The 26,326-nt window shown below is 42.4% G+C and overlaps 1 protein-coding gene across 16 annotated transcripts in view; it reads left to right on the forward strand.

The window, feature by feature from the left end:
* The window catches only part of TCF4 (transcription factor 4), a 336,832-nt gene that overhangs the window by 89,403 nt on the left and 221,103 nt on the right, over positions 1-26,326 (forward strand). For all 16 annotated transcript variants that reach the window (XM_036010176.1, XM_036010179.1, XM_036010175.1 and 13 more), the window contains 2 exons: positions 22,665-22,726; positions 25,516-25,612. In XM_036010176.1, coding sequence (XP_035866069.1) covers positions 22,665-22,726; positions 25,516-25,612 — 159 coding nt within the window. The remainder of the gene's footprint in view (positions 1-22,664; positions 22,727-25,515; positions 25,613-26,326) is intronic.

Here is a 26,326-nt window from a genome sequence, read left to right on the forward strand (position 1 = left end):
ATGTGCCATTAAAAAGTCCGCGCGCGTGGTGATATAGCTGCTGTGTGTGGGGAAGGAGCTGGCGCTTGGCTCAAACAATGTTCAGAGCCACCTGCTTTGAATGTGGTCTGATTGAATCAGATGACGGCTGCTTTTCATCACCGCGTGGGGATTGGGATGTGGGGGAAGTGTTTTGTTTTGATATTTCACATGTGCTTAGGTGTTAGCGGTTTCGGATTGTTTAAGAACAGGCTCTCATCACTGAGTGTTGCTGAACCTTGTGGGGGAAATTTGAAAGAAACTTGAGTATTTCTAGGTCTGTTTAAAAATTGCGTCTTCTTGTGTGGCGCATTTATTTGTGTTCAGGATGCAGATTGTGGAAAATGGCAGATCTTTTTCCCCTCAAAAAATGTTCTAGTTTGTTTGAGTTACAATTTACACTCCTTTTTAATAGTTCGGCCTATGAGCTTCCATGTCAGTACATTGATTGTAATACCTCTAGGTTCTCTGGCGTGCCTTGTGGGTGTGCTGTCCTTCTTTAAGGGTGCTGGGTAACATCCGCCCCGAGAGTGGCCTGGGACTTGCGGGTCTGAACACTATAATCTCTTCGGTTGCCCCCCACGGGCACTTGCAGGCAGCCGGAGGGAGGGAGCACGACTCTCCCCTGTCATCAGAAGGTGCTGGGGGAGCAACGCTGAGGGGCAGGTGTGGAGAGCCTTGGTGAACATTCTGACTTCAAGATACCCAGGGGTTGTTTTTAAATGGTGCTCCCGGTGACTGATAGAGTTGGTCTGAGCATCATTCGGAATTAGGGAAACTCTGCCACTAATGGACACCGCAGCATTCTCAAACTGGGTGCCCTGCATCAATGTTAGACATTTTTTTGTCCCTTGCAGATTCCTGGGTTCCACCGGGTGTGGTGCCCGGGGACCAGCATCTTCAGTGTGGTGTGCCCTCCTTGGGACATGCGTCCCCGCTGAGCCTTGAGAACTCCCTGTACAGAGATTTTAAGTTACCGGAAATTATGGAGCAAATTGGAGGATTAGAAATCACGTCTAATATCCGTACTGATCACACAATCCTCAAAATAGAGGACAGGTGTGTTTGCAAAGCTTGTTTTGTAAAGAGAGTCTTTTCTCCCTTTGATTTATCTTATTTACACTGAAGCCGCGTTTCTAAATTGAAAAGAAACAGGAAAAAAAGGAGCAACAACAAAAGATTCTGAAGGCATACCAAAGCTGTGGGGGGCCAAGGGTAGTTTGCCTTTGTTTTATTTTGTGGCAGCTGTTGGACCAGCCTTTTGCTTTGTCCACCCAGTGCTCTGCACGGAGGATGCGGGATTGTGTGCAGTGGAGGCGCTGGACAGTGGGATGCTCCCCCAGCTCTGGGCTCCCTGAAGAGGAGCTAGAGCCCTCCTTGGGTGGAGATGGCTTTCACCTGGGCACGCACCTTTCGAGTCTTAGCCCAGCCCAGTTGCTGCTTTGTGCGTTTCTCTGGCTGTTACTTCCCTCTCCATCCTCCAGGTCTCAGACTCACTTTGAGGCCAAAATCTTGTAAGAAGGACTTTAAAAAACCAGCTTCTCTCCTGTCGGCCTAAACATTTCTGTATGACAGAGAGCTGTGCTCTGTTTTAAAGTTTATACACTAATTGCTTTGCTTTTCTCCTTTGTTGCTGAATTCTTGAAAATTGCTTGGTATGTGGACACCAAAAGAGAGAAGAAGTATATACGTGTTCTATTTAAACTGAAAACCCAGGTTGTTTTGTATATTAGACTAGAGCCAATAAAAACCCAGGAACTAAGGATTTTCACAACCCAATATAGAACTTTGTAGTTTTTTTTTACTATGAGTATAAATATTGAGGCAGCATTGTTTGTTCATGCTGGCGCAGTTTTATAGTAAATCCTTTTAAAAGGTGTGCAAAGCTGTCCATGGATGTTAATAAAGGCTTTGCAAAATTGTACATACATTAAATCGTCCATTGGATTTGAACAAGTTTTGCCATTTTTTGTGGCTTTCACAGGGGTTTTGAAGGGCAGTATATATATCTACCAGCTGCTTCTACTTTTTTCTCAAGAAAATGGAGAGCTTCATACTTAGTCCCTTGAATAAACCAGAAGTAAACTATGTATCAGGTAGATGAGTTATGTTATTTCAAATCTGTCTTTCATTTTAAAGGTGTAATAATGTGAATTTCATCTCATAGGCTTTTTTTGCTTCAAACTAAGTTGTTATCCCATTCTTTTCTATTTTTTATAGGTTCTCCCACACAATGTTTTAGAGAAATAAAACGTATAATGACATAATTAAAAATGTATAAAACTCTTACTGGGAAAAATGCTTTCTTCTTTATTTTATCCTGCCTTGTAATGGTGTATTTACATTGATATGGAAAAAATTCTTTTACTTGATAATTATTTTGTCAAATTTCATGATTTTTGTTTTATGATTTTTTTTATGACCAGCATCTGAGTTTTACTGTTTAAAGAAGCCACTTACTCAACAAACAGTCACTGAGCTCTTAGCAAGACGCTGGCCCAGGGTCTGGGCTGCAGGAGCCCAGTGAGCTCCCCTGTCCTGAGTGTGTACCCTGGCAGGGCTCAGTGAACAAGGATGCCAACCAACAAATATACATCTGTCTATGTCTGTCTGTCTGTCTCTCTGTCTGTCTGTCTATCTATCTATTGGATAGTGATAAACATCGGGAAGTAATAGAACACCTCAAGGGGTTAGTGAGCATAATAATGGGATGTGTAGGAACTGGGCATGCTCTTCCCGAGTAGCCAGCGAGGGCCTCCCCAGGGAAGTAATGTTAACACCTCCAGTGACTGTCAAGGTTTGAATCTTGGGGGTGATTTATATTGTTTGCATAGATTTTTGAGGATAGAGTATAGGTTCTTAAGATCCTTATGTATGAATGCCATTGAACTTTATCAAGTTAGATTATAAATAGGAAAAACAATTTGCAAATGCATTTTCATAAATGTATCGTAACATTGGAGATGTCTAGAATACACTACTACTGTGTTCATGTGTTCTGATTTCTCATTCTGTGGTAAAGCAACATGATTACAGAAAAAGATAAACTATATTCCTTCGAGGGCCAAATTAAAATTCATATTTGCTGTGAGAAGACAATCACTTAATATTATATATATTTGTCATATATCATTTACATAATTAAAATCTTAAATTTAAATTATTAAAAGATCAACTTCTATGTAATTATTTTAGGGGGAAGTGATATTTCAGCTTTATGAAAAGTTTGTATTTCGCCCCTTACGTCTGTCAGTACATACCCTACCAATGTATGTAAGAGATTGATTAGGGTGCTGGAGTGGGTGTATGTACCCCTCAAAGGACTTATGCGTTCATTCATTCTGCCTGCATTCACTGAGAGGGAAGGACTGTTTTTTCTGGGGAGGGAAGACACAGAGACCAGACAACCAGAGGTCTCGGGGTTACAGGGAGGAGTCTGACATGACTGGAGCACAAAAGGGCGTGGCCGTGACACTCAGGGTCACTAACACAGCAAGAGAAGGTGAACACAGACCACCAGGCCCCTTCAGCGCTAGGCTGGGGAGCGGTGACTTCACACCCAAAGCAGTGCGGACTGCTGGGCTCTGTATGGAGACGTGACGGCTGTCCGTGGCTCCTGATAGGTTGGGGTGGGGAAGTCTGAAGCCAGGGAAACTGGTTTTCAGACCCTTATTAAGAAAGGAGGGTGGGAAGGAGGAAAGGAGGGGGAGAAATTGGTGAAAATGTAGTAGTAAAATCAGATGAGGGTTAGCGAAAGTTTCTGCAAGCATTGCTGCTGGAGAAGACGCAGACCTCTGCTCCATCTCTCACTACATCATTAGACTTCCTCTTCAGTGAAATGAAACCGGCCTTGACTCTTCAGGGGATGTTGAGATGAAGGCTTTTCCCTCTGTTCCACCTCTTCCCCCGCCCCCCACACCGTGGGGTCTCCTCCTCTGGGCTCTCTTGCCTTTCCTGCTGCGTCACTGAAGTGTTCCCGGAAAAGTTCCAGCTCGTCTCAAAAACATGGCAGTGTGCAATTCCTTGATGTTTACTTGCCACTTGGAGCTTTGCTTAAAGCTTTTTGCTCATATAAATTATTTTTAAATGCATATTTTAGCCCCTGAAATTCATTTGAACTCAAATTTGTAACTGAATTGGGGAGGTTCAAACTTGAAAATAAGTTGTTTTCTCTATCTTTAAATAATGGGACTTATTTTTCCTTCTATTGACAGTCCACAAAATTTTGTGTAGTTAAAATATTGCAGGACTTCAGTGTTATTAATACTTAAAGGTGGTATTCCTGGGGCAGGAAACATGAAGGTCTGAGGAACGTGCTCTCTGCCCTCATCTAGTGTGGTTTGCCGGTCAGGAGGTGATTTGGAGCAGAGGTTCCTAACCTTCTTAGAGCCAGGGACACCCCAGAAAAAGCCGCTAGCTAAATACATGAGTGAAACGTTACAAACGTTTCAGGAGTTTTTAGACCTTCCTGAGGTCCAGCCATGGGCCTGGGATCAGGAGCGCCCCCCTCCCCCCTGCCCTCCACTACACACACCCACATACTCTCGCTCCCATCTCGGCAGTGGCCGGGCCTCATATAAGACTGACATTGGTAAATGAAGGAGAAAGAGCTCCTTCAGTACCTTTTGCAGCCATTCACTTTTCTGGTACTGCGTGCTCAGTGAGCATTTGCTGGCCGACAGGGTCACAGGGGTCACGAGAGGGTGAGAGAGCAGATACATGTGCAGAGCAGAGAAGAAGTTGATGGGGGCGTTATGCAGCACATAACCGGTCCCCTTCCTGAAAATGATGTGTACTGTAGGGCACTCGGACAAATGTGAGTGGCCAGGGATGATGGCTTTTTGGTAGGTGAAGTCCAGATTTATTCAGAGATGGTATTCATTGTCAAAGAAACTTAATGCGCATGAAGCTCATAAGCCTTTTTTTGAGGGGTGGGGAACCTGCTGTTTCGGGTCTGCTCTTTCGTTGAGGATGTTTGTAGCTGCAACAAAAAGAAACCCTGACGCCAGTGGCCTTAAACATAAGGAGATCTATTACTGTATGAACCTCTTCTGAGATGTCTGGTGTCTCCCGTGTGTGCTGGCTTCATCCGAACATCCTGCTGCAGTTGGAAGCATCATGCCCAAGCAGGAAAATGTCCAGAGAAGATAAAAAAAAACAAAAAACAAAAAAGAAATCTCCTCGTGTAGTTCGTCTTCAGAGCCGGGAGACCTTTCCCAGGAGCCCGGTGGCAGACAGGCTTGCGTGTCTCATCATCACCCATTGCAGACTGGTTCCTGGCCAGGGGGAGGCTCGTGCTGGGCAGTGGTGCTCAGGAGCCACGCCTGGACCGGGGATGAGGCGCCTTCCCCTGACCCACTGGGAGGCGGGCGGCTGGGTGGAAGGAAACAGCATCCAAACCCCCGGTAGGTCCGTGATGAAGGAAGAGGGCCTGAACATTGGGTAGACGGAACTAATGGAGTCCCTGCATCTTCTGATGAACTCATGTTTTGAATAAAGTAGAAGGAGTGATGTTGATGTTATTATAATCCAGATAAATCTGTTATTTTCTCTACCAGCACATATGGGACACCCTCATGGGCTTAAGTCTGTGTAAGTGAATGTTGGAATCGATTTTCTTTCCTCTTGGGGACTGGTCTCCACAGCTTCCCCTCAGTTCAGTGCTGGACCCCGCCGTCATGCTCACAGGACGGAGGTGCAGTTTCAGCCACTTGAATTGACCTGGAGAGTCTGCCTAAGCTGTCCCTTGCTTCCCACAGCACTTTGCTCGTTGGTGGCTTAATTGTGAAGTGTCTTGGTTATGTATTTTTATCTTTGAGAATTTTCAGGTATACCTTACAAAGTAATACGTATTTTCATCTCTTCACATGTACCTTCAATTTAAAAATATTCTTTATGTTTCTGTGTAGATGAAGGGGAAAAATGTATAAAAAGGAGTTAAAAATATTCCTCGGAGTCAGTATTAATTAAAATAGTAGAGTTTTCCTCTGGGACGTAGTTAACCCAAAGGGAAAGTCCTGGTAAGTAGGAAGCTGGGATTCTGAATGACGCGAGAGGTGAAAGAGAACTTTCTACAGACAAAGGACTTCCTTTGTCTGAACTTGGGGTTTCAGTTTTCGGAGGTGTCGCTTCCCTTTCCTGGCCGAAGGAGAGGTTAACAGAAATGATGAGTCCTCTCCCCAGGTCGTCCAGCGCCTTTCCCCGAGCCGGGACCACTGCCGCACCTCCCTGGCGCACGCAGTCGGCGGGCGGGATACCGTGTGTGGAAGTGCTCTGGGAACCGAAAGCGGGCGCCTGCTGGAGAGTGTTCGTTGCTGTGCCCCCGGTGTCCTGACTGTTGTACTTGGGGCAGAGCTTGAACTATTGGTGCTGTTCTTGTTTGTCAGTGGGACAGTTTCAGCAGAAAGCTTTCAAAACTTGGCGAGCCGCGACTGCCGTCTGAGGAGGGGACCCAGAGCGAGGGCCTAACCCACTCTCTGTCTCGCTGTCGCCAGATCACAGAGAGCCGTTTGGCTGCGGAGGTAACAGTTGTCTCCTCCTCTGTCCCGAGGCCAGTGATTTTGTAATATGTATCAAATCACGAGGGTGCGTATCAAAGTGAGCATAAAGAGGCGAGTGTTTCCCTTTACAGTGACCGTATAAGAGCTTATTTCTGTCAGGGGAGAAAACCTATATGAAGTCTGACTGTCTCCATGCATTTTATTGTAGAAATCACTGAGCCCGAGATTGGTGCGTTATCTCTTATCTCGTCGCGTGGCTGGCAAGAGTTTCACTGTGTTAAGTGTACTGATCTGTATATTTGCTGCTGAATCTTAATCCATACTTGCAGATTTATGAAATAAACTATTATTTACACGTAAATTATGGAGAAAGAAGTGTTGCCTGTAATACGTTAAACTAATCTTTATGGCGTACCTGTGGTTTAATTTCTCTGGTGAAGAGTAGATAGAGTGAAACATTATGAATTTTCATGGTCTTAGGTTATCTTTCTCAAAGTCTTAAGAACGCTGCAGAACGTTTCAACTGTAGGAATTCTGTCCGCATTTTTGATATTTCCCTGCACGCACAGCCCATTTGTAAGGCCGACGGCCTAGCCCTTCGCCTAAGGTGGTGCCGAGGGCCTCCTTCCAGTCTGGCACGAAGCTGGGCGCGGACGGAGTGCAGAGCAGACAGGACACAGCGTTTGTCTTCATGCAGCCTGTTGTTCAGGGTGGAGGAAACAAGCCACGTGGGAATCATAAAAACGCCAGACTCCACTGGTGACAAGTCCAGTGAAGGAGGAGGACGGGATTCCCTGTAGGAAGGGATGATTCAGCCGAGAGTTGACATCGGAGTGAAACAGGCCAAGGGCGGCCGCGGAGCAGTGGGCCTGGATCTAGAGGACACACGTGTTGCAGTTCTGCAGTGGCAGGGCCAGTGGTGCGCATGAGCATTGTGAGGGATCAGGGTAACGAGAGGAGAGAAGACAAGGGTGTGTGGGTGCATTACCGAGATGAGCTTGAGGTCCATAATTAAGACCTTTGCTCTGATCCTGACACCAGTGGGGAGATTTTGAAATATTTAAAGGAGAGGGTGGCATGGTAGGATTTGCATATCCATCCCCAAAGGCCTCTTTGCTTCTACACCGCACACTTGTACGAATACACCGAGGATGCTTGAGGCTCGCTCTCCAATTGTGGCTGTCCCACCACCACAAACTCATCATACACATCCTCTTCCCCAGGGTGAGTGCATCCTTGTAGTCTGTGTGGGACGACTGCGTCTCCAGGGGACAGCTGTGACTGGGCTCAACCCGTCAAGGCAATCCTGTCCTTTCGCCATGTTTTATTCTTTCATGACTTATTTTTTTAATTTGGGTCTTCTACGTCTATGCATGTCCATACGTCCACGTGTGTTTTCCCTGGATTTAGGGATGGGTTCCGGGATGGTCTCGATGAAGGCAAAGGTTAGGAGGAGGCTATGTTGCTCTTTGTAAACCTAACTCTCTGCACGCAAGCAGAGGGATGAGGAAGCGAGTTGTGCAGGGAGTCCCATGACCACCGTGGGCGAGTTCCAGCTGTAGGACGAAGGCGATAGGGGGTTGGCACAGCAGACGGATAGCAAAGTTGTCATCGCTGGTGTAATGAGTCCCTTAGGTGTACCAGCCCTGAAACCGGCTTTGTCGCTGGACTTTCCACTTACCTGGGCTCATAAATTCTCTATGTGAGGGGACTTCCGTTTCCACTGAGCCTAAAATTACCTTCATCTCTATGTCGGTGCAGCCCACCAGGGTGCCACTGCTTTCTTTCTCCTTCCTCTGCCCTAGATTGCCCATGTGGCAGAAGCAATGATTTTAGCCTGAATAACTCTCCTTTCTCTAAAATTTCATAACATAGATTTTTCTGTCAGTACCTAAATACTTCTGTTTGTTCATGTCTTACAATCTAGGCTATATACATTTCAGAGAGAAAGAGCCCTATTTTATATTGATTTTTATATCCCACTTTTGTCAAACATCATGCTGTCATGATAAAAATAGGAGTTGCACTTCTGTGTTCCAGGTCCCGTGGCCTTTTCCTAAAGCATCTCTGATCATCACAACAGTAGTGGAAGGTGGATGTAATCATCCCCCTTTTACAGATGAAGGTGCATAGGATGGAGATGTTAAAAATGTCTCCAAAATTGCACGAGTACCCAGCAGCTCACCATTCCTGGTTGCAAGATAATGGGTAAAAGAAAGAATGGCTAATGAATGTGTTGGGTTTATTTTCTTGAGACAGATGAGACTGAGCAGCCTGGGAACATTTGGTGCTCAGAGGGAGGAAATGCTAAGAGGGGAAAACAAGTCTGAAAGGGAGAGAAGGATAGTTCAAAGACCAGTTTCCCCTGCCTCCCAGTTCCGACTAGTGCCAGCTCTAACTGCTTATGTTTGCTTTGCTTGGGAGACAGAATCCTAGCGCCAGAATTCACGGAAGTCTGTTTTGGAGGATGCATTAGTCAGAGTATGCTAATTGCTGGAACAAACAACCACCAAACTTTAGAAGCTCAGCACCACAAGGGTTATTTCCCTCTGGTGTCACAAGACCTGTGGGGTGGGCTCTGTTCCCTGCAGTCCTCCAGGTCTGGTTTCTTTTCATGCCTCAGCTTGGCCATCCCCTAGGGCCTCAGGGATTCCCTAGCTTCTTTGCATGGGGCTGGAACAAAGAGGGAGGAGAAAATGCGTGGAGGATTACATGGCAGGCTTTAGTGGCCAGGACTGGAAAAAGCAACATTACTTCTGCTCACCTTCCATTGACCAAATCTTTGTCACGTGGTCCCGCCTTACTGCAAAGGCGGGTGGGAGACATAGACTTCCTGTGTGGTCAGGGTTAGGGCGTGTGGCTAGAAATGGGAGCTGGGGAAGACAGCCTAGTCTGGGCCATGGAGGGTCACACCAGAGACCTGAGAGTTTGGTGACCACTGGTTTTCAGAGGCACTGAGTTTTCAGCTAGGGCATTGCTGTGTGGTGCACACTCAGCCGTGCACACTCAGCCTCTAGAGGATGTTGGGTGTGAGGCGTGCTGACAGCCTTTAACCGGGAATGTTGCCTACCTTCCTGAAGAGGAGATAGCAGCATGCGTATCAGGAGTTTTGTCTGGGAGAGTAAAGGAAACCATGAAGATGGAACTGACTTTTTAACTAGAAATGGACATCTAGACAATAATTAATCTGCAGTCTTGCTTGGGAAGAAAGGAAAAGGCTAGTGCACAAAGGATAAGGTGGAGGCATGGCGGGAAGTAGGATACAGCACAGGCTCTTTTTCTTTGGAAACCCATTGCCAGGTTTCATGGAATTGAACTTCATTTCTTTTCATTGAGAGCTTTTTATAAACAGTATAGAAACTTCACACAGATGTATTATTTTATTCAGTATTTTTCATTTTTATCATACAGGTTATAATTTGTAGCACGAATTATTATTGTTAATCTGTAGAACTGATTCCATTCCCTGTGCCATGACTGAGGACTCCACAGAGTGACCGCTTTGCCAAGCCCTGTCCAGAGCCTTGGATTTAAGTGGGAAAAAGCAGCCGAGGGTGGGTGGGCCTTTGGAAGATACGAGACAAGCCATTTGATACTGTGAGGAGAGTGTGTGTCATCCTGTCCTGCATTGACTGTGTGTTGCTTTGATTCCATTCTGTATTTCTGAGGCTTGCAGTATTTCTTTTCTTTGGCTTTCTTAATTGTAACTGCAGATTTAGCGGTTTCTTTTGTGTACCGCTTGCCTCCCAGAATTTGGCCCAACAGTTTTGAGTAGCTGAACGATTTATCGAGGACAGATCAGCTGAAATGTGGCTCAACTTTAGTAAAGCAGACGGAATGACATAAGGTTAGGTGACTGATGTGTGAGTTTTTGAATTTGATTTGGTTTTACATGGAAAGGTTGAAGCAATGATCCATGTATTCTAATAAAAATCATCAGTACAAATCAAATAAAATCTGGCTTAGTGGCTATTTTCCCACTGTCACTCATGGCTAGCCTGTGCTGTTACAGACCACATTTGGCAGGCACTGTTTTTTCCTACACCAGCGTCTTAAAGTAGCATTGCAATCTCTGCTGTGTTCAGGAGGCATCTTTTCTAATCAAACTTTCTGCTAATCTCAGCCGATAAATCATCCTTCTCCACCGACAGCTCCGGCTCCCCCGAACCCCTTCCCTGCTTCTTGTTTTCTCCCAGGATGCCTGGCTATTGTCAATCTTCAGGTCTCCTTTCAAACTAAGGATGTTTCTCCCATTCCTGAGGGAGAGTTACAGGTTTTATCAGTCCCCGTGGTGAATCTGTAAGACCGGCACATCACGGCAGCTCATCTCGTTCTGACCAGTCTCCGCCATCGATTTATCAGATGGGCAAAAAGCAGGCTGTGGCCAAGTTGCAAAACTACTAACAGAACAAAATCCTTATTCCCATGAATTTGATTGATTTAAGCTTAGGAAAATGCCAGTTGATTCCAATGTGTTTCGATTCCTACCCTCAGAAGCTGGACTAGTATATAAAGGCAGATGCATTTTGACTACTTGAGTTATAAGAGTGTTTTAGAGCACTTGAAAGTGAAAGTGAGAGTTGCAGCATAGTTGGGGGGAAATTACAGTCCATTTCTGTGCTTACAGACCAGGCCTGCTGTATAGTGCCCGACTTGGGTCATGTGGGTGAGACGGTGTTGTGCAGGGGACAGGGCAGCTTGGAGGGCAGATTAGAAAGTCTTCATTGCTCATATGATTTGAACATGCATGTTGCATCTAGATAGGAAAACTCAATCATTCCAGCACTATCCAAATTTCCTATTTTTGCAAGTATTTTAACGAACTTAAGCAAGTATTCTGTTGCCTGTTAGAATTAACAAGGGGAATGGAATGGCCTCTTTTATATCAGATAACTACCAATTTCTGTTTCGGTGATTTTTATTTTCATGCTTTGGAAAAATGGGGTTAGTCTGCTTATACCTAAGTATGCAACTGCTTTTCATACCAGTTTCATACTTTCAGTGATTCCAGATAAATCATTTCAAATGAGATGAATATAAAAAAGAACATTTTAGAAATCAGAAAGCATAACACAAAAGTATGATTACATCATTGTGAGATAAAATGTAAAACCCTGTAGGTCACCAAACAGACTTCTCTGACTGACTTACACACACACACACACACACACACACACACACATTTGTAAGCTCAACTAAGAAAATCCTTTGCCAATGTCTGCTAGGCATTTGGCTGAAATGGAATTGTAGGGAAAATCTCCTAAGTCCGAGCTGAAATCCACCAGCACTGTTCCCTTAAATAAAACAGCATGGGCTTCACCCGGGGATTTAAAAGGGACCATTTCCACCTTACAGTGATAATAGTAAGGTAACTGACTCACTCAGTGTTACATAATGTGCGTGTATTCTAACAAATGACCAAGTTTTACTGACTGTGTTTAAATTATCTGTATGCCTGACCTCAAACGTGGGGATAGATTGTTTTTAAGGTGTCATCAGTTTACTTACCGCTTTTAAAAACTTTTAGATGTTTTGCACTTTTTTTTTGCCAGCTTATGAAAGCCATGCTAGGTTGTTTGGTCTGTCATAGGTGCACCTCTGATCCACTAGATTTACTTGGGAAGGGCTGCTGCTGTGGCGGATCTCCTGTGTACACTGTGGTTTCTGGAACTGGAGGCCAGGAACAGCAGCCGTTCGGGGCAGCATGGACTCCAGGATGGGTTATTTAACTTGGTTTTCTGCATTGCATGGATTCACTAGTAGGTTGTCTTTGTCTTGGCTGAATCCCTTCCAAGTTAATAGTATAATGTGTCTTCATGTATTCTAGTGGCTGTCTTCCTCACCCCCACCGAGGTCACACTGCTACCACTAGTCATTTTATCCATTGAGATGTCACCAGTGCATAAATAAACAGCTGGGGAGTATATCTTACCGATGCAGATAGGACAGAAATTACAGTCCAGTTTTGTGTTTCTCGCTCTGCATTTCTGTGGTTCTAAAAACCGACTGATCACAGACCAGAGGACCTGTGAGGCTGCCTAGGACACCGTGAAGGCTTACCACTGGTATGAAGGTGGGGGAAGTGGGTGTTGAGGGAATGTTCACTGTTTATCTTACACACTTTAGCGTTTGAGTTTTTTTCAATAAGAACTTGATTAAAAATGAGTTGCGATGGTCTTAGAGTGTCTCTCATAGATTTCTGGTTAGTTGCACAGGGAAGAGTTGTAATTATACAGTGGAGAATTCCCACAGTACCTTGACCAGGTGATGAGATTAGCATAACAAACGAAGGGGCAGACCACTGTGCCACCATGTGGCTCTGTATGTGACATCCTGGGAGACTAGGGGCCGCTTAAGTAGTGTTATGTCCACCTGAACGTGATAATGAGGAAGCATAGGATAAAGCCAAATTGAGAAATAATTCCGTAAGATAAATGGCCTATATTTTCCAAAAATGCCAGTATTACAAAAGAAAAAGGAAGACTGAGGAATTGTTACTGAATAAACTGGAGAGAGTAAGAGAGATGTGCTGATTAAATGCAGTGAGTAATCCTGGATTTTTTGGGGGGGGGGGGCGGTAGTGCTTGGTTAAATGTGCTTATTGTAGTTGAGATCAGTTATCATTCATGGACTGTGGAAGAGATAAAACCATTATATCAAAGGTGTATTTCCTGATTTTGATAACTATACTGTTCTTGTTCTTAGGAAATAGACACAGAAGTAGTAAAGGGATAAAAGGATATGACTGATGCAGCCTGCTCAAAAATGGTTGAGACACAGCAAACACATCATTTTAACTGCATTGTAATTAAAAACTTTTGAAAATAAAAAGTTAGAGAAATGTAGGAAGAATTTAAAATTACACTGTTCCTGAACTTTAGTCTTTGATCTTTTCTTGATTACTTTGCAGGTGGGGCCGGAATATCTTTGTATTTTTCTTTTTTCTTTTGGGTTTCCTGGGGTGTTTTGATGGTCAGCCACATTTGGGAATCGAAACCCTAGATTATAGGTTTCTTTTCAGAAAGAGTTGCTAGAATTATTTTGAGATTGATCAGGTGCTACTAGGTAAGTAGCAGAAAGTTTCTCAAACTTGGAGTGAAAAAAATGAAAACTGACTTTGTATATAGTGTGGGGAAATGAACTTGGTGTTCTGTTGCATTCTTTGTGGGCTGCAACCTGGTCAGAGAAGTCTCCAGCTGACCAGCTGACTTACTGTTCTTTAAACACCACAAAAATCCAATGTCGTCTTCAAATTGTTCTCTCACAATTCCGATCATCGAACTTCAGTTGTATGGTTGAGTACCAGACTGTATATTTAGGCAAATACATTCTGTTGAGCCCATTAAGTAAAAATAGGGAGATGCTCCCTGTCCCGATCCAAGCTATTAAAATTTCACATTTCTATATTATTTCAAATTCATTTTTAATGGACTGCTCCCCTTCAAATACATGTGGAGATGGTTCTAGAAAACTGTAAACAGTTTATGCATTTTTACAGATTTTCATTTTATGTGTTCGATACTGATTTACCTCTTTTTAATTGCAGCAGAGAGAAAGAATTAGTAGTTTAAAACAGTGGGACTACATGCTCTGCTGTGATCAAGGAATTAGATAATCTGGCTTGTTTGCTTGAGGGGTCTGTATCTTGAGACTTTTATAGGGCAGTATTAAGACTCTGAGCCTTCTTATTATGCCAATACCCAGAAGATTGCTTTAATGAGAAGTAAAGGGCCTTTTTCCAATTACAAGGGAATAATTGTATTAAGTTCCTGTGTTATGTCAACCTGCTTTGATTTGATTACTGCAAAAGAAATGGATTTATCTGTCAGTGTTACTTAATTAAGCCTTCTCATTGATGTTTTGCAGAGTAATATAGTGTGGTTTGCACGTTTGAGCCTAAATACAAAGAAAATTGGCCTAAAACTAAGGCATGACCCCTGAAGATAGCATGTAAGATTGATTGCTTGTCATTGGCAGGCCAGAGGCTTCGGTGTTCAACACAGGTGGGAGACTGGGGTGTTGGAAGAATAAAGTGAAAATCAGTTTACGGGGGTGATTGTTGTTGTACTAGAAAACTGGATTTTAGGAAAGATTTCCGAATATTTAAAACTGGCTTCACCAGTCTTAGTCAAGCATCTGGAATAGGGGATGAGATGAGATGAGAAGAGATGTAGACTTAGTTAAAGTACACAGGGAAAGAGAAGCTAAAGAAGAAAGTAAGAGGAACGGATGCCGTTTGGGAGAAGTGGACCATTGTGGTTATGCAGAGCAATTACAGCCCACGAATATTTCAATTAAGCCGGCAGTCCTTTCCCAGAGCCACACGAACGGTACCCTGGGGAGGACAGGGATGGAGGGGGGAGAGGAGAAACGATAAAACTGTTCTATGTTTCATCTGGGCTCCTTTTCCCTCTCCACTGGAATAAATGTAATAAATTATTTATCAAATAGGAATTTTAAATATCAATTTGTATACCTTAATTCATCATAGTATTATGAATTTTGCACCATAAAATTAATTTATCATTTGAAAAACACATAATTGCATGTACAGAGTTATCAGAGTTATATATTCTCTTCTATTGGAAAATGAAGTATATTTTAAAATTTATTTCTTTGTTAACATTTTATTTCCTAAAGTATCTACCTTTTGTTTCTCACATTTTGTGATGCCTATTGGTAACTACATCTTTAAGAGTTATTAAGTGCCTAATGTAAAATTTCCCAAAATCCATTCACTTTTTAAAAATATATTTATTTTATTTTTATTTTTTAGAGAAGGGAAGAGAGGGAGAAAGAGAAGGAGCGAAACATCAATGTACAAGAGATACATGGATCGCACTTCCCCTACTGGGGACCTGGCCCGCAACCCAGGCACGTGCGCTGACTGGGAATCCATCCACCCAGAGACCTTTCGGTTCATGGGCTGGCACTCAGTCCACTGAGCCACACCAGCCAGGGCTCTATTCACTTTTAATTTAGGTACTTTGAAGCTTACCTATGTAATTTTGGAGTTAGATGGTATGTTTTACAGTCTTCAGGTATGGTAGCTTACTTTCGATTGTTATTCTCAACTGATTTTGCTTAAGTCCCCTCATCCCCAAACATTATTACTGAGTGCTTTTAGACTGGTTACCTTTTAGAAAGTCAGAGGAGGCACGTACACCTCACACTATTGTACTCTTGCCTCAGTTGTTCATGGCTCTTCTCTCTGGGCTCCTGCCAGGAAAGATGAGGCCCTGGAAGGGCTGGCTTCCCTTTATAGGAAGGACGTAACCAGTCGGTTTGACACAGCTGAAATGGGGGGGTGCCAGATAACACCCATGTCTCCGTGTTTCATGTTAGAATCTTATTCAAGTTAGATTGGTATTGATACTTCCAAATTATGTGGATGGATATGTGGACTTCAAGGTTACGTTTGCCTCAATTTCATAATATAACTCTTTAATCACCTTGAATTTTAAGAAGATTCTTGAGTTACAGAATAAGGAGCACAACTGGCATATTTCTGGCAAACTCATTATGTATTGTATTTATTTACTTTCATATTATCTGGATTTCATATTATATGAAAACGCTTTCCCTGTTTTATAGCACTGAAAAAAGCAATTAACGTTATATTTGAATATCTGAGATTGTTTAGTGTGCATTCTTGAAAGCTAGTTTTTTTAACTTAAGGAAAATAATATTGTTTTAAACAGTCTTCTAAAGGATACATTAACAGAGATGTAAGTTGGAGGTTCATAAAGGCTAAAATACCATAATCATTCCTCTCTGAACAAATTTTCCCACTGTACTTTTCTGCCCAGTATATTCACATTACCCTTCTTCATACAATTTATATATCTATGTATAAACTATAAAACCATCTTGTGCTTGACCTTTGAGTTCTCAGGTTTATTTGGTAAGGAAATTGACCAGTGCCGAGCATGCCAGCATTGACAGCGGTGATAAAGATGGGAAGCCCAGGTCTCTGTTCTTTATATCTGAAGGGTCGTACGTGCAGGACCCATCACCATAGCCCTCGTCTTTTGCTCGGTCCGTTGGGGAAGGGCTGGAAGTTCCTTGTCGCTCACTGCTCAGATGAGTCATTGTGAAGTGTGTCTCGTCTGTCACAGAAACAGAAAGAAGTGACCGTGATAGTGCGGACGTTGGCTCTCAATATTTGAAGCTCGTCAGCTCTTCTTCCTCCGCCTTCGCAATCAAATTTTGACTTCAGATTCCTCTACTTAAAGCTCTTATTATACTGGCTGCTAATGAAAATGTGCACATCCTTAACACGCTCTTTGCTGATGAAATATTTTGAACTCTAAATTCATCTGGCACTGACGGAGAGCATATGCCATCTCAGTTTGTGTGGAGGGCTCAGCCAAGGGTTCTTCCTGGACTAGGAAATTAGTAGGAGCCACAGATGTACGCAGTCTGTGAGTCTCCATGATGATGTGGAGGATATTTAATAGTGTCTGTTGTTTCAGAGAAAAGGATTTAGGAGCGTGGAGACTTCAACATGTTTCAGAGTGGTTATCTTTCCAGGAAAAACTGAGCCTCAGTCCCCCAGTGCATTCTGACTGTGCGGAAGCTTTCATCAGGAAATCGATATATTTCTACAAAAGTAGGAACCTGTAGACTCCTAGAACAATGCAAAAAAAAAACCCACTTTGGTTGTTTTCTGACTTCATGAACCTCTAGGGTCTTGGGTGTTTGGCGTGATCTGGGTGTGAAGTTTGGAAAGAACCAGTACACAACTGTAATGATCCTGAATCAACAGAGTTAGGTAACTCTCACACTTGTTTATTTCAGATCAGGTTCAAACCTACATAATATTTGGCCTGTGTTCTTAGCCTGGGCTGTCGGTCTGCATACATAACTTTTGACAGCATATCATTTATGCAACACACAGAAATATGTTGAAAAAAATGGTAAGATGTAAAGAAGATATTCTAAAGGTAAATTAAACCACAAAACAAATCTAATGGTTGTTGAATTCTCACTGTGATTGTGCCGTCGAGGTTCATGGATGTCAGATTTGTTTACTCTGAGCGTATTGGCTATTTCTAAAATCCAGCAGAATATTTGAACGTCTCTAACCTGTTAAGCAGATTCTTTGACTGGAAAGCAGATTTCTTTGACTGGATCACGGTTTGGAGCTTCATTATCTTAGGTTTGGGGCAGTATTAGTAAACTAGGCTCTCGTGGCAGATGTTGGTTACTGAGTATTTACTATGGGCCAGGTACTTCCCTAAGTGTTTAACAAGTACTAATGAGCTCATTTACTTTAATAATAACTCCTTGAGGTTGGAAATCCTATTATTCCCTTATCTCCTGTTAAATGCCTATTTTGGGTGGGTCCTAGGATTTCACTTGACTTCTCTTAGACCCAAGAGGCCATTAAATTTTTAAGGTTGGCAGGTGTCCTCAGGGCAAAATGTGTTCTCTTCCTCCCTGGGTCCCAGCATTCACTTTGATTTTGGCTTGATAATTCCTTTCTCTCTTAGTTAGCTGATTGGTATTTTAAAGCAGATTAATTTATTTTTATCCATCATTATCGTTTTCTTTTGTGGGAGAGTTTTCCCAATATACCAGCCTGTGCTATTTCCAAGCATGGAAATCAAACCCGCTTATTTTACAGTTGACGAAAAATGGGTTCAGAGACCAGCTCAGGCCCTAGAGCTGGTCAATACAGAGTCGCTACTATGGTCCAGGTTTCCGAGTCAGCTCCCAGTGCTGTGTTTTCTGCTATTTGTTCGCTCTAGCTGAGAGTGTCGGTCTTAGGGAAATTTGGGGAATCCAACCATAACTTTAATGAATGTAGATGGGAAATCATAGAAATTGAAAGTCATGTCTGTATCTTTTCTCTCAATGGAGTGTTCAGTCCTCATCCTCTCTCAACCTCGCCAAAATGTCCAGCGTGTTAGAGGGGCTTCAGGAACCTGTGGGTTGTCGGGCTCCCTCCCAGAGCAACTGTCCGTCCGTGGGAGTGACCGTGTGTGTCTCCCCGAGTTCGGGGTAAAGTACACGTGAAAAATCTTGAACGATCCAGTCCATGTCAATCTTGTGGAAGAATAATTTCTATCCTCCACTTGCCTTTCCCCTTGCTCTTCTGCCGCCTAGGGTATTGTTCCTCTGTTACTTGTTTTGGTCTTGGAGAGAGGTGGCAGCAGAGCAAGGGAGAGGCGAGAGCTAAGTCTTCACATGGCTTCTGTCCCAGGCAGTTTTTCATTCGTGGCCTCAGTGGATTCCCTGAGCAGTCTGTGTGTTTTTATCCGTGCTCGGTGGGAACTTCGTTTCCCTGTTCGCTCTACCCGCTCTGGAGCATCTCAGGTTTTAACCCCCTCTCTCGTCCGTTGTTGTGCTTTTGGGTAAGCTCATCACACCTACGGCTTTACTGTTCTTCTCCTTGTATTTTCCAGTCTCTGGGTTTCTTCAGGTATTCACTTTCATGTAGTTGGTGTGGTACATAATTCTGTAATCTTTTGTGGACACAAGAATGGACATAAACTGCCAAATACACACATTTGCTCTGCCTGGGGAGAAGTGGCTGAAGGTGACATCCGTTCGGGCTGGTCATGGAGAGGTCCGAAGTTCTTACTAGTGGGGTGTTTTCGTGGTGGAGAAAAGCACTCCCTGGCTTTTAGCATGGCAGCACCTGTGTTGGCCAGCTCTGCCATTTATTGTCACCTTGGGGAAGTTCCCTGTCCCATCGAAGCCTCAGTTTTCTCATATATAAAATAGGGATACTGTTAGTACATCGGCGCGCTTATTAGCACAGCGTCTGACACATATTTAAGCTCACTAAATGTTAACTGCTGTTATTTTTTGAGAGATGAAAAACAGTTTAGGCAAAGGGAATGGATGTAGAAAAACAGGGAGGTATAAGAGTGTGTGTGCAATGTTCAGATATACAAGGCATGGCCAAGTGTCGGCCATGGGCCAAGTGTCGGCCATGTGCAGGGTTGACAGAAAAAGTGAGTCTGGGCAGGAACCACTGGGATGCAGATGTGCTGGGAGTGTGTACTGAGTGCTGCTGAATCCAGCACCCTAGGCAGGGATTTAAAGGCGGGGAGTGAGACATGCAACTGTTGGTGTCGGGCGTGCATCTGTGTCTCCTGTTGCATTAGAGTAGGCTGGTGGATTTCAAACTCCCGTGTGCATGAAAATTACTTGGGGACCTTGTTAAAAACACAGTTGTTATTTTTTTCCTGGCTCTGTCCCCAGAGATCTGGACTCACTGGGTCTGCCATGGACCCTAAGATGCAGGTTTTTGATGAACATTTCACATGATTCGGATGCAGGGTGGTCCTCAGACGCACTTTGAGACTTGCTGGAATAGTCGTTGAGGAAATGCATGCTAATTTACTGGCAGGTCTGATGAAGCACAGTGGGAGGGAAGAAAGGAACAAAAAACATAAACGTGGCGTGTTTACATTCATTACGAGTTACAAATATCCGTGCTCCAGCCTTGTGTGTTCTTGCTATGGATGAATGAGCACCAGTAACACAGATCCATTTTCAAAGATAAAATATAACCAGAAATCATATGATTGTTCTATTAGGTTTTGGAGAGCGGGAGATTTGCCCTTATCTTCTAGATCTAGCAGGGGGCCAAGAGATGGAAAAACCTGCTAAAAAGAGAGCAGTAAAGGGGAGGAAGGTGCCCAGCGTGAGTCAGGAAATCAGAAAGGTGGAAATGGGAAGGGATGTCAAAACAGCAGTTAGATTTGATTGGTTGAGAATCTATTTGCGAAGGAACCTAGCCAGTATTTAACCTGTTTTGAAAAAAAAACTAAACTTCCAGCATTTTTAATTAGTGGATTGCTCGCTTTTGAAATTGCCCAGTTGGGAATACTCAAGTTCTGATGTGTTTTATCTGCCTGTTAATTAGCAGGCTGCATGGCTGACCATCATTTTTCCTTTATTTAGGGCACAGAACATGTATATGAAGGTCTCTTGAAACTGTCCAGTTCAAGTTGGGGTTAAAAATGCATGTCACTCTGTATTTAGTAAGAGTTTGTGCTAAATTAAAATAAAATTCTAGTATATTTGTTCTCTAACTTAGTTTTTTGTTTTTGCGCCATAATATGATTTTGCGTCTAGCGCAGGGCTTCTCGATCCCAGCACAGTTGACAGTCGGGGCCAGAACATTTTTTATTGTGGGGGACTTCTGTGTGTATGTGTAGGATGCCAGTACATCTCTCCTCCCCCTCCCGAAGTTGTGACAACTCAAAATGTCCCCAGATATTGCCAAATGTCTGCTGGGGGCCAAAATTGCCACTGGTGGAGGACCACCGACCTGGCATTACTGTGGTCTTATTTCCTCTTTGTCTCTGCCTACTTTTTGAAAACTGAAAAAGATAAACTGTGTCCAAACAATATGACATCTTAAGGTAGAGATAGGGATTCAGCTCTTTTCCTGCATTATTTTTGGCCAAATTTAAGAGCAGAAATTTCTCCAGTTAACCCAAGCTGGCTGTTGCAGGTTAGAAGGAATCAAAGATATGCTAGACTTCCGAAAAGCTGCATTTGAGGGAATTTTGTCGCTTACACAGGTTTTGTTTGTTTGTGTTGGAAATATGTGATTTTTGCTTAAAGATGAAGAAGAGCATGCAAGCTACAAAACTTACTCATGTGAGGATGCAGAGGGTTCTGAGTCACCTCTGCGTGTACTTCAGTGCAGCACGCGCGGGCTGGGCCGGGAGGTCGGGTTGTTAGACAGGCTTGGGGAGAGCATTGCGACTTCTCTCCAGATTGAGGGTACCCTCCGGAGCTTTCCTGACATTCCTTAAAACTCACGGTCCCTGATTTTAGCTGTCCTCAGAGGACATCTGTTTGCAGTTGCATTATCTTCTGAAGCAAAAAAGCAAAACAAAAATCCAGAATTTGTTTAAAAAAGAAAGGATTCAAGTTTAGTCCTAAGAGTTGTTTTTCCATCTCTTAAGATATTCTAAAACGCTGTGTACTCCACTGTATCAAAAATAATAAGTCAATTAATTATACTATGATTACTTCTGCTGGTAATAAAATAGCAGTAATAAAAGGAATGACAGTAGTGCATTAAGAGAATAAACAGTATCACTGAAATGTTAGGAAACACAATAAATGGGATTATGTCTGCTGAACCAAAGTTTCACACCTCCTCCTTCAGTTCTGTCAGAGGAAGTTTGTGATGGCCATCTGTTATCAGCCGTGATCAAAATAATAGAACAGTGAAACTTTTTATACTTACAAAGGGCCTTTCATCAAAAATCTCAAAGCCGTTTCTAAATATAGAGTGACTGATCTTTAAAATTTTAAAACACTTTTATGTTTTAAGCAATTAATAGGATAACGTAGCTGTTGAACTCTCCATCCCGAGTATTTGCCACGTGAAGCATTGTCTGGGTGTTTAGCAGTCTGGTCAGCATCAGAACTTTGCTGCTACGGATTTTAGAATTCCTACTTTCCCATAGTTCACCTGGGTCTCTTCATCATCCTTCATCCACATGGAACTTCCGCAGCTTTAATGTCCACATCTCAGTGCCCAAATTAAGGATTGTAGGCCAAGTAGCCATACCTACTAAAAAAAAAAAGATTTTTAAAAGACGGAGACAGTGTTGCCTTAACTTAAAAAACAAAATCCTAGCTTCCATGTAGTGTACTGGTAGAAACAGGTGACCGAATTCTTTTTTGTCGTGTGCATTTTGCCTGTCTGTTTTCTGGTGTGATGAGACTTGGCTGGAGAACAAAGAGTATTCAGGAGCATTATGGAGTGAATGCTGCTGATGTTAGTCTGCCTAGTTACCTGAATTTAACTTTTTTTGTGTGTTAAGGTTGTGTTACTGTATTTTTACATTTTGTCCAAAAGATTTAAATGAAACATTAAGTGCAGTTTCATGTCAGTGAAAGTTGAGGCTGTGAAATGTTGTGAAAGGTGGAAGTAATTTCCATGTTCATACCTCTGGTTCCTGAGGGTCCAGTTCATTTTTGCTGTGAATTTAAATGAGTTAATTTAAGTGGATGGGTCAGAAGCTACTATCATCGTGGTAGCCCCGTGCCTGATTCTTAATTAAAGGCAACAGGAGATTAATTTGAAACATTAATTTAAAAGTGCATATACAAAAAGAAAGAATTATTACAAGAAAGCCTGAAGAACTTTTCTCTTGTCCCCAGATGTAGAAGACAGAAGTAGCTCAGGGTCCTGGGGGAATGGAGGACATCCAAGCCCATCCAGGGTAAGTATATCTAATCTTTTCTGCCACATCCAGACATCCCACATATGTAAATTGACAAACCGAAGGTGAGTTTCTCTCGAGCACAAACGCGACTGCACAGACATATATGCTCACTAAGTTTAATGAGGATCAGCTTGTGTTTGGATTTTTTTTTTTTCATTCTCTTATGGGATGCTGTTGCTGAGTTTGACACCTGTTCTACTTCTGCTAACCAGAAGAAAAATCCTTCATTAAATATTTGGCCTTGCCAGTTATTGATCTAGTATTGCAGAAAGTTGTTTTTCTGTAGATGGCACAACTTTGGAAAAAATCCTATCTCTGTAATATATTGGTGCAAATAGACTATTGAGTAATTCTGAAGACATTGAATGAAGGTCTAGCCTATCAGTATAATCTACATAATAAATCTGTGTTGATTTCACTTTGTAAACATGCCATTATCTCACCAGTAGTGGCTTTGGTCATCAGTGGGATTCATTCATTTATTTGGTCTCATATTTTTGCTCCTCATATTTGGTTGTTAGTTTGGATGTAACAGGAAGATCACGGAATGGGGTGGGAAAGGCAGTCTGTGTTTTCGTATGTACGTGACTTTGGGCATGTCATTTCACCTCTTTGATCTTCATTTCCCTAATTTATGAAGTGAGGAAGTAGAATCAGAGGATCTTTTATATTCCTTCCACCTTTAAATAGATACGATTTGAGTTACAACCTTTCTTCAGCTGAATCATTTCTAGGCTCCCTAAAATCCATGGCAGCTTTTGTAATAAACATATAATGCCCCAAATTAAAAATAGACTTAGAGCCCATAGCTGAACAAACATCTGCCCCTCCCCCAACCAGCTGTATAGATGAGACATTCTGGAGGGAGGGTAACATTTTACCCAAAGTATTCACATAAATTTGGGTTGGGGGTGGGGGAGGAAGGTCTCCGTTTCATCCTAAGAGTCAAGGAAGGTAGGCGATCGAGCCATCAAAATGAAGACATTCCAGTAAGCCGTAGTTATTCATCTCTACCTGTCCTTTGGCCCTGTGGTTCCCGCGCTAGTCTTCAGGGTACAGCAGGATCTCCAAGCTTAACAGTAACTTTGTTGAGCCCTCGTACCAGCTGTCGAGTTTGACATTCTAATGCATTATATGGATGGGTTGAGGAAATCTTTCCTCCTCCTCGTGTTACAGTCTGCACTTGCAGAAATAAATCCATCCCCCTTGACAGCGAGTGTAGGAGATGACAGTGCTTCTCTCTATTGTTTAGTTCATTCAGACTTAATTTCTTAAGATTTCTCATTTTAATACATGTAGTGCTTTTAATTACATTTCTGAGAACAAGACCCATTTAGGATCATTCTGACTTCTATTTTGTGTTTATTAGCTGCTCTGCCACTTTTTTCGTGGAATACGTTGGTGAATACCCTGAATCAGTATTTTACAATTCATATTTTCTAAATCCGGGGAGTTTGCATGAGACAGATTGCTCTAGCTGGCTTGTGCCCGTACAACCTAAGTCTCTCTTCTCTCATTTGAAAATGGTGATGTTATCAGCTGCCTTGCAGTACTCTGCTGAGGTTTAAATGAGATAATGTATATTAAGTGTTTAGAATATTATTTAGAAGGGGTCACTTAATAACAATTAGTATTGTGCAATGCTTGGTATAGAATGAGTGAGTGTAAAACCCATGCTAGTGATGTGACATTTTCGTATACACGGACATGTTGACAGCATTACATCACAGCACCATTCAGATTAATTTTTATAAATGAGGAAAGACAACTGAGAACAGGCTGGTTTGGATCTTTAAGGGTTCCGTTCATTCTCCAGTGAGCTGCCGTGCATTTTCATTTGTCGTACAGCATCCGTCTTTTTTTATGTGGCAGATTCTGCCCTGCAGCTCCCATGCCGACTGACACCTCCGAGTAAATTTGACTTGGTCTTTACGGGCAGTGCACCCAGCTGAGCAGAATGGCTTCTTGAAGTTTCTTCCTTTTCGCTTACTTAGTGCACCTTAGTAGATTGAAATCTGAACTATATAATACACATGATATTCTTTCTTATATGACATCGATTCCTCCATGAAAAGTAGGTGGCTGAGCAGTTTCAAAACATTATTTTAATTTTCAATTCCCATTAAAACAATGAGTTACAATAACAACGAAATTAAAGTGTGCTTTAAAACCAATTTTTGTGGCACACTTTGTCCAAATCCAGAAGTACTAATTTATGCTAAAGTTGTAATACTCATTCATAGTACTATTGTAATAATAATTTTAACATCTATCTGTTAATTACTTATGGAGTGATCCAATTCTCTTACAACTACAATAACAACTATAACAAAATATTGAAATTTCAATGTCATAAAAACCAAATGTTTTGTAAAGGCTCTGCCTTGCTCTCCCAAAAGCTATTCATTACAGGCTATGGGCCGTTAAAAAAATAATGCGGGCTTATCAAAGTAATAGCTCTTAATATTTACAATATATTTTATATGTCAGGTGTTTTACATGTATTTTTTAATTTAATCACATCAACAACTTCATGTGAGTTGGTTCTATTATTATTATTTCCTAGACATCACAGCAAGTACGAGGCAAAGTTGACCTCTGCAAACTCTAGAGCCCTCTCTTAACCACCGGCTTGTGAAGATGAAGTTCCTGGGGCAGAATGGTGGACTCTGGTTGTTGTTTGTTTTTGTTTTTTTTTTATCAGAGAGGTCTCAGCAGTGGGGGCATATTTGTGTGTTGGTTTTTTCCATGTACAATGGGAAGTTACGCTGTTGTTTTCTTTACAGAACTATGGAGATGGGACTCCCTATGACCACATGACCAGCAGGGACCTTGGGTCACATGACAATCTCTCTCCACCTTTTGTCAATTCCAGAATACAAAGTAAGACGAATTTTAAATTAATATGATTTTTTGAATGAATGTTTTACCTGTACAGAACATGAGGCCAGGCAGATGTTATGTTTCCAGGAACCCGGATGTTTAGTCAGTTTGCTACGGTAACTTTAAATTGTAGGAAAATATTGATAGTCCGTGCTTGGTAATACAGTGTACAGAACTAAGTTTCATGACCATGGGAATCACAGAGTTTCACTGAATCTACATGGAAATTTTGTCTTCCTTAGATGTAAAGCATTTGTCACAATTTTAATCTTGTAATAGTAGTTTTCTAGGTAAAGGTTGATGGAATCAAAGTGGTGAATATTTAAAATAAAAATATCATTTGGCTTGCCAGTTGGTGATGAGATACAGTTTGCACTAGCTGTGAATTTTCATTAACAGGGGTTATGAAAACCCCTTTAATAGTTGGTATAGTGTGCTTAATAGGTCTATTGTGCGGAAGTCAGAGTAGTGCCTTCAAACTGACTGTAAAATCTGCTTGTGTATTTACCAAGGGGTGGACTTCAGTGCTGGTAGTCTCGGCGGTCCTCGTCCCACTCTGATGGGAGTGAGCTGTGTGTGGTCTGAGAGAGTCTGAGTGTCTAGCATGCCTTTCCTGCTTGTGTCCTTAGCATAGTTTTCTGCTTTGACCGCACTGTAGAGTGTTCATTTAACTGCAGTAACCTACACAAGGAAAAGATCATTCATAATGGCTTA

This window comes from Phyllostomus discolor, chromosome 9, assembly GCF_004126475.2.
Source record: "Phyllostomus discolor isolate MPI-MPIP mPhyDis1 chromosome 9, mPhyDis1.pri.v3, whole genome shotgun sequence".
NCBI classification, from domain to species: Eukaryota; Metazoa; Chordata; class Mammalia; order Chiroptera; family Phyllostomidae; genus Phyllostomus; species Phyllostomus discolor.